At 35.2% G+C, this 8411-nt stretch overlaps 1 protein-coding gene across 2 annotated transcripts; it reads right to left on the reverse strand.

The window, feature by feature from the left end:
- Window positions 1–492: 492 nt before the first annotated feature.
- LOC121256117 (chaperone protein dnaJ 15-like) lies at window positions 493–8150 on the reverse strand. Of its 2 annotated transcripts, XR_005938913.1 has the most exons (12): window positions 7566–8150; window positions 6604–6727; window positions 4214–4296; window positions 4026–4137; window positions 3844–3948; window positions 3684–3734; window positions 2134–2223; window positions 1933–2041; window positions 1678–1826; window positions 1538–1591; window positions 1376–1462; window positions 913–1116 (listed from the first exon to the last, which is right to left on the reverse strand). XR_005938913.1 is itself a non-coding variant. In XM_041156769.1 (11 exons), exons 1-11 carry the CDS (start codon window positions 7703–7705, stop codon window positions 913–915), a joined length of 1221 nt encoding a protein of 406 aa, XP_041012703.1. In that variant the 5' UTR covers window positions 7706–8149; the 3' UTR covers window positions 493–912. The 2 variants fall into 2 exon arrangements, 1 of the variants encoding a protein (XP_041012703.1); XM_041156769.1 differs by lacking the exon at window positions 1376–1462 and having other exon boundaries at window positions 493–1116; window positions 7566–8149.
- Window positions 8151–8411: the final 261 nt, after the last annotated feature.

The raw sequence follows: 8411 nt of genomic DNA on the forward strand, positions 1-8411 counted from the left end.
TGCATGTGGCAATGACAGAAATTTATATTATTTTACTTACAACCGCATATATATCAACATAACAGTGAGTTTTCAACAAATACTTTTTTCACCCCCCAAAATACGCAACCTCAATCAACGTAATGAATGCTAAGACTCGAGAGTTTTCAACAAATTCACCCCCTAAGATACGCAATTTCAGAATATTATTATATCAACCTTTCTATATTCTAAAACCTTGCATATCGATAGCTCAACATGATGCAAGATCGAAATATATAAAACCTAAGAGGGGTGGGGGTTCGAACCTGGTTATCCCATTTGGAGACTAGGCCGCCTTATGACATCTGATCCAAAGAACCTTGACATGAACAGTTTGTGGCGATGTTCAATGCCTTTCTACTATTTCTCTTTAATTTATTTCGTCTCCATAATATGATATTTAAGCATACAACACCAAAACACAAGTATTCGTTAAGCTTCCTTGATGTAAACAAGTTAGGCAATGATATATAGAAGTGACAACACATACCTTGGTACACATTATCATTAGAAGAAGATGCTAAAACAAGTGAAAAAGTCATTTTTACAACATAAACCAAATGAATGAATATACCATCTCAGTTTCAGACTTATATGCTCGGGTCCTTCAGGATGCTAGATGAACTTGGAGGACAAGTAACTCCCTCGATGGCATCATGGATACAAAAGATATTAAAACACATACTTCTTCAAATGTTTTTACAACCAAATTGTAAAACCCGTAATGAAAAACCTTGGTGAAGGTTTAGAGAGAGAAATTGAACATGGAATGCAATGCATGCCTTTTGAAGCAGCAAAACCTAGAGGCCCAAACATCTTAATGCAAGGATGGAATCTTCAAACAATCAATAAAACTGAATAGGCCAAACACCTTCTCAACCAAGCTTTTTATCAGATCCTTTTGAACCATTTCTTTTTCGATGATTTATCCTTGCCATCTGAGTTTCCATCTTCCCCAGGACTCTCTGCCTTTGAATCTTCACCAACAAATTTGCTACTACTGCCATTACTAAAACTAATACTGCTACTCAAGCTACTATTGGATACAGAGAATGACGAATGAATATTGTCTCGCTGTTTCAGTAGCTCATCCACCTGATTTCCCAAAATTGAATCATGAGATCAGCTGAACAACCAAGACAACTTCCATATGCTTGATTTGAATAATAATGGTAGGAAGAATTTAAGGAAGTCCATTTCTGAGACAAAGGTAATTGGCAGGAAAGATGCAGGGGCCAAAAGGGAGATATTAGAAGTATCTATCTGAAAGTATAAACATTTTAGGTGCCATGGTGCAGTATAGGTTGTTACTAAAAATAAAAAATTAAATAGAAAAACAGTATGAATGTCGTACCATAACCTCCCTAATTGACCCCCACAAAGTATAAAGATAGTCTCATTAGCTTCTATCATACTAAAATTTGCACGTATGTCACAGTACCTGTTGGCCAAGAGATCAGAGACGATTGGATAAATCTAAATGAAGTTATGAAGATCACAAATAGATGAAACTTACAGACTGTTTTTCCTGGTTGTATCTATTGGTCACTTCTTGAAAGCGTGTCAATGCCTACAAAAATTATTACAGGACATTTGTCAGAACAGACTATCACCAAATACCCATTACAAACCATAACTAAAAGGAAGCATCTCTACCTTTCTGTATTCTGTCTCAAATTGACGTAGCTCGGTCCTCTTTCTTAAAATCTGAGCCTCAATCTCCTTGAGCTTCTCTGTTGTGTCTTCATATGACTTTGCACAAAGAGCCTCAATTGTATATGTAGCAGTCTTGAAAAAATTATCTCCTGAACAAAACGCAGAGTAGGTCAGTGTAATTTGTTACAAGAAGAGTTTCTCAGAGATAATAAGCAATAAGGCAAAATGATGAACGGACAAAATATCAATTCACACCATAAACGGCGAATATATGAGTTCCAGCTTTTAGTTCTGAGACCTCACAGGGTTGAAGACCTTCCAACCTTTTAAAGAAAGCAGCTTCAGGGTCCTTAGCCATTGCTAGCTGCACAAACAGATCAATCATCACCTTTTTATGAATAGTACTCACATCCCAACCCCACCAAATATGAGGAAGAAGTTGCAGAGCTTGCATACCGCATTCACAGTTGAATCCATTCTGTACACTTGAAAATGTAAGAAGTACATCCCTGCAGATGTCACCTTACCATTCTTCTCGCTATCTTCCTGTGCAAAGAGATACAGCATCTCATGTTTACTGAAGTAATACATGTAGTTCAATTGCACAGAATGTAAAGCATTAAATTGGAATTGATAAAACACAACCTGAAACCAACAAATGCTTGAACACCACCTAGCGTCTTTGGGAAAAACTCTAATGAAACCCATCATCAAAATTGTTATAAAGAACCAAATGTTCTTAGATTGCAAACTTTTTTTTACCTTGCATTTGATGATTGACTTGACAATCATCAAATGCATAGGAATACTCAAGCTGCTGCATGTTTAAGTGAAAATTGTTTCTATGAAATCTGCTTTCAGCTTTTTGGTAGTTTAGGGTGCAAGTTGAAAAAACAGAGCTAGTTTGGATGTGCATAAGCACCTCCATAATATATCCCTGGAAATTTATTGTTATGAGATGATGTTTTTCACTGAAATAAGCTAAGACATGTGCCCTACACCATTCATTAAGTTAAACCAGCCTATCAAAACAAGAACCCATGATTCCATACTGGTCTTTGAAGACCCAGGGCTCAGTCCCTTGAAACCTCAGTTGAAGTTGTGTAAAAGACAACCCGACAAGCTAATATATCTTTAATCCTTAAGGAATATGAAGCCATTCTAATATCCTTTTCATAATACTTATAAAAAAAATATCCTTTTCATAAAGGCTACAGAATGTTGGTTCTTGGAGAGATAATAAATCTCATGTAACTGAAAAGCCTATGGCATCCCTTTTAACTGACATGTTTCACTTGACCTCCCCAAAGTCTGAAAGTTATTTCAACATGTATCTTAAAAACCAATATATAAAGGTTCAGATTCTAGGCCCAAGTACCAAAAACACAAGCAAACTTATTAAGCATAAAACACATGACATCCTAAGCCACCAGAATACACAGTTCTACCAAACTCAGATTCTATTTGGCATTTGAACACGCACACAGGAAGAAGTAAAAGAAAAGTAAAAGGGGAGCAGAACCTGTATTTTTGGCTTATTTCAATTAATACAACCTCTAACATTGTCAAATGCAGGCATTTTCTAAAATAAAACACCTTAAGTCACTTAAAGTTATAACTGAACTCAAGTTTCTGGTAACTCCAAAGTGTTGGAAGGGCAACAGAAAACCAGGTAACATCTAGTGAGTACTAAGATGTCTCTATACTTCAAAATAAGGTATTAAACCAGTGTAGTAGCATATGTTACCTTAGCAACATAGCCACAGAAATCTAAACACCACATGAACATAAGAAATATTGGAAGCATTTCTTCTTCATCAATTTTCCAAATATATGGCATATATGAAAAAAAAATACATTGAATGGAACAAGTAATAGGATTAACAGCTGAAAACATTTGTGCACCCCCGGGATTAGTTGGGCCTTTGTTCTCAGACACCCAGTGCCAATAAAAAATAAAAAAACCACTGAAAACAGGACTGATGAAACCCCAGATAAAAACGTACCTGTAATGCCAAACCATAACCAACACTTGCATCTTGTTCAAAATAGAGTAACTGAAAAATCAATTTCTAATGTTAAACTTTAGAAGAATAGCACAAAGAAAGTAGATGCCTCACAGTCATGCACATGTCCATATGATCTTAGTGAAAAATTATTTCATACCTTGAATTTGCTCTGTGCAGTTGACGTAACTCTCACTACAATCCCAGCCTCCACTTGTTGCTCATTGATTGTTACACCAAAGAAGTGGGCACATTGCTTGTCTACCTGCAGTAGCATGCAAAATGAGTAGAATGCTTACACTGGAGTGTATAGCTCCATCATGCTATAAAGCAAGTAAGCACCTTTCCACTAACTGCTGTTCCAATTGGAAGGGGTCTGACAGTAACAGTACCATTCAAAGCTTCTTCGAGAACATTAGCAGAAATCGTAGTCTTAATAGGGACACCCAGCTTGCTATAGACAAAATAGATGAGAGGTTATGAAATCCCAATGACCTGGACAACTCCTAGTATAATAAGTAAGATATTACCTGAATAAAGCTGCAAACATTGTGTTGACAGTACCAAGATTAGACAAGTCAATTTCCATGTCCATGCCATCAGCATCAAGCGCCTGGACAGTTCAATGATTAAATGTGATAAAATGTCAGCAAAGAATTCCAATAGGGAAAAAAGTGAGAAAGTGAAAAGTGAACTTGCAACAGAACTCATGGCTCATATGAATCATTAGATATAAAAGTATCTATTAAACATGTATGGAGTGAAACCATATAGTATAATAATAAGGAATTAGTGGATCCTAATAAAATGTTGACAACATACATGTTCGATACTCAAAAAATGATATGAAAGACGTTACTTTTGTCAGCAAATGATAAAACCCGGCAAAGAACAGAAAATAGGTTGTGCTCATTCATATGTCAGCTGTGCTAGTTTCGGCATAAAGCAATTGGCAGAAGAGGTTTTTCAAATATTCTGGTGTTTGGAACAACCAGAAAATGCTGGTCAACAGAAAATTTTTCCCAGGTCAAAAGGGTATGAGCACCTTTTTTTCTTTTTTTTTGATAAGTAAGAGGGTATGAGCACTTATGGGCAGTCTACATCATAATGATTGAATAATTTGGGATGGTTCATGTTTATTCTATTGATTGAGTAATGTTTTATGGTATTTGGTGTTGTTTGGATGAGATTTGATGCTGGGTTTGGAATGAATGTAATGTGTTGTGTGTGGAATGAATGAATGTAATGCTTGGAACCACGACGATTACGAGAAGACAATGGATGGAACTTAGATCCATAACACTAGGCTACATTTGGATGTTGAGATAAGTTGAGTTAAGTTAAGTTGAGTTGAGTTGAGTTGTGAATAGTAGTATTTTGTGGGTTCCATTGAGATCGGTTTAACTTTTTAGGTTAAAATGTATGAAGTATAGATTGAGATGAGTTTAACTTTTTTATAGGAAGTTAAAAAAGTAGTGGGTCCCATCAATGATTTGTTTGAGATGAGTTGAGCTTGGTTCAACAACCAAACGGTTGTTCATACATTTCAACCTAAAAAGTTAAACCCATCTCAATAAGACCCACAAAAGACTACCATTCACAACTCAACTCAACTCATCTCAACATCCAAACGTAGTTTAAACTCTTTGTTTGGGTGTCAGCCCAGAATTACCCCCCAACCTTTCCAACTATGTTAATTTTGTCACTTTATTTACTCTATTCCTCCTAGTTCAATGGTTTCATTTGTATAGACCATGTGTACTTGAGTCATGTCCTTCGTGCTTTTAATAAAATTAACTTATAAAAAAACACCTCGTATCTAGGTCAATGTACAACACCCGTTTAGGTATCCACATCATAATCCTTATAAAAAAAAATTGGCTATCGCTATGTATTCCCATAATACCTCTTATGCGGGATGAGTAATTGAACTTTTTGTTATTAATAGTTTATTTTATGTTTTTATCTTAGAATTGGTATTTTATAATTAGAGTACAATTAGGATTAGGTCATCAGGGTAACTTATAAAAAAAAAAAAAAGGATTAGGTCATCAGAGTACAGTATGGGTTAGAAACTTCATTTAAAAATTTTCCTTTTTAATGGTATTATTAAATCAAAGTCCTAATTGAATTAATACCGTTGGTCTATTCAGGCCTCTTTATACTCCCATGAATAGAAGAGACTTTGAGGAATATTTAATTTCTTGAGAAATCAATTTTTCTCTTTCCCTTCCTTTCTCTTCTTCATCTGGACTACGGTGATTCACTCCCCTTCCTCTCCCCATTCTTCCTCTCATGTTCCTCTTCTCTCTTCTTCTTCTTCTTCTTCTTCTTAGTGTCTTTGTCATGTGTCAACCTTCAATACCATAATTAATGACACCACATTGAATTCATTCCATAGAGGAACACCAACTGTTCTCATTCATGATCATCATATGGAATATATATATATATATATATATATATTAATAAGTAAGAAAGACACTTTTATTCATCGAATGAAATAGGCGGAGCCCATGTACAATATATATGTATGTATGTATGTTTATTGTACACTCCCGCAACTTAACTTGTTCACTAATTATCAATTCAAAAACTTTAGGGCCCAGCATTGAAAATATTCAATATTTATGTGTAACTTTACTTTTATAAGTTCATGATATTATATTATAAATCATAGTTTCCTTCTTATAAACAAAAAACAACATTTCCATCAGTTGAAAAAACAGAAATTTTGAATGATGATATAATGGTCATCAAAGGAATGGCTAAATTTTGAAATTATTCCTGTATATAGTTAATGTTGCTCCTTCCTGCCAACACTTTCAACCGCACACACAAGCTCATGCCACATGTATGCATAGATACCACAAAACTTACTAGGAAGGAGTATAGAATAAACGGCAAAGAAAGAATGTACCTCAAACCCTGAACTGTCATATTGCCTTTTCTTCTCTGGGTCAGATAAGATGCTATAAGAATATGCAACCTCCTTGAAAAGTTCAGAAGCCTCAGGATTGGCGGCATTCTTGTCAGGATGATACCTGTACAATATTGCGATTCCCATTAGCACTGTATGCAGAATTTTACTTAGATAGGATCTTCACCATCAGCGAAAATACAAAAGCGTCTGCACAAACTCAACAAGTTCTGAAGAAATAACACAACAGTTAAGAGAGATGTAGCATTTAAAAATTCCTGTTCCATACATTTGTCAATGTTCTATAAATTTATCAATTGAATTTTATTCTTTTTCTTAATCTATCCAATAGCAACAGACTAACAAGGGTGCAGTTTCTCTGTGAATCAAATTATGAATATATTATCTTGAATGACAATATCTAACAAAATAAAAAACTGCATAAAACATCAATAGCAGCAATAGAACTGAAGGTATAGGATTAGTCGCTCCCTAATAGTTCAGATACACGTGGCTAGAATGCATAAAAAATTAAATTCAGCTCAATCCCATGCCATCTGCCCGGAACGAACACCGGAAACAAACCGATCTTACCAACCAACTTTCAAGAGTCACATAAGCCACTTACCTTTTTAAATATAACTTCCTAAGAAAAATCGCATCACAAAACCACCCAAAACATTACAACTGTAGCACATTAGATGAAATCTGCCACAAACCACCAAAAATCCATTCCGCAATCACAATTCTAATCGTGTTCTTCGGAATAATAACCTCATTGAGCTAGAAACTAAGCCTGTGTAGCCAACCCTATTGTCCCAATCCTAAGGTCGTATACAACACCCTGCTCGGCCAACCAGAATCTACGGCAACCATTTAAAACAAATTCAAGTAAAAGCAGCAAAAAGGAACCAACAAAAAGAACGAAAAAACTATAAAATATTGGAAGAAGCAAACTTTACTTGAGAGCGAGTTTTCGATAGGCAGTTTTGATTTCCTGATCGGTGGAGTCTCTCGAAACGCACAGCACGTCATAGGGGTCTCGCCGACTCGCTGGGGCCGAAGATCCTTCCATCTTCGAACTCGTCCCCATTCCCTCCATTTTTCACTCTCTATCCCTCCCACTGTTAAATCTCAAAATCTCAAAAATAAAGAATTGACAACAAAGAAAAAGGATCAATCTTTCCAAGAAAATCTACGCAAGTGAAAGAATCATCGGATCACTATATTTTCTTGGAAACTTGAAAAGACGGAGAGTTGATAAGTATCTAATGGCATATGGCAACAATATCATCGACGCTAAGTCTAATTACAGAAGATGAAAAATACAAATAAAAAAAAAAGAAAAAGAACAAAGAAGCCTAGGGTTTTGGAATTTACAGAAATATATAAAATGGAGGGAAGAGATGTGAAACGGCTTCTTTCTTCTTTCGCTACTTTTCTGGTCTTCTTTCTTCGTAAGCTCGTCGTGACTTCTTCGTCTTCATTTTTCTTTTTGTAATTTCCTTTAAATTGTCAGTGACATTACGTATTTTCAGCTAACTGAATTTAGCCTAATAAAACCTGTTGTTACGACTCACTCCAGCATGTCCGCCTTTTTTAGTTCCCCTTCTCTTTTTTCTCTTTTCATAAATATATAATAATAATAATAGTAATTTATTTCAGAAACTTAAAATCTGTGCATCAAATTATAAATTTTTTTTTGTTATATACTATATTTGACTAGTAGGTATGCCAAAAAAATGAAAGGTAGACCGGAATACAAATATTGGAAGGAAAAATATACCTAGTAACTCGTCGATTCTTAG

The sequence above is a fragment of the Juglans microcarpa x Juglans regia genome, chromosome 3D (assembly GCF_004785595.1).
Source record: "Juglans microcarpa x Juglans regia isolate MS1-56 chromosome 3D, Jm3101_v1.0, whole genome shotgun sequence".
NCBI lineage: Eukaryota > Viridiplantae > Streptophyta > Magnoliopsida > Fagales > Juglandaceae > Juglans > Juglans microcarpa x Juglans regia.

What these genes read in the sequence shown, in the direction of transcription:
- LOC121256117 (XM_041156769.1), bottom strand. Translation starts at nt 7,705, where the DNA reads ATGGAGGGAATGGGGACGAGTTCGAAGATGGAAGGATCTTCGGCCCCA. An exon ending in GTTATGGTTTGGCATTACAG is followed by an intron (nt 2,224 to 3,683) that starts GTACGTTTTTAT and finishes CTCTTTGCACAG; the next exon opens with GAAGATAGCGAGAAGAATGG. An exon ending in TGGATTCAACTGTGAATGCG is followed by an intron (nt 2,042 to 2,133) that starts GTATGCAAGCTC and finishes CTGTTTGTGCAG; the next exon opens with CTAGCAATGGCTAAGGACCC.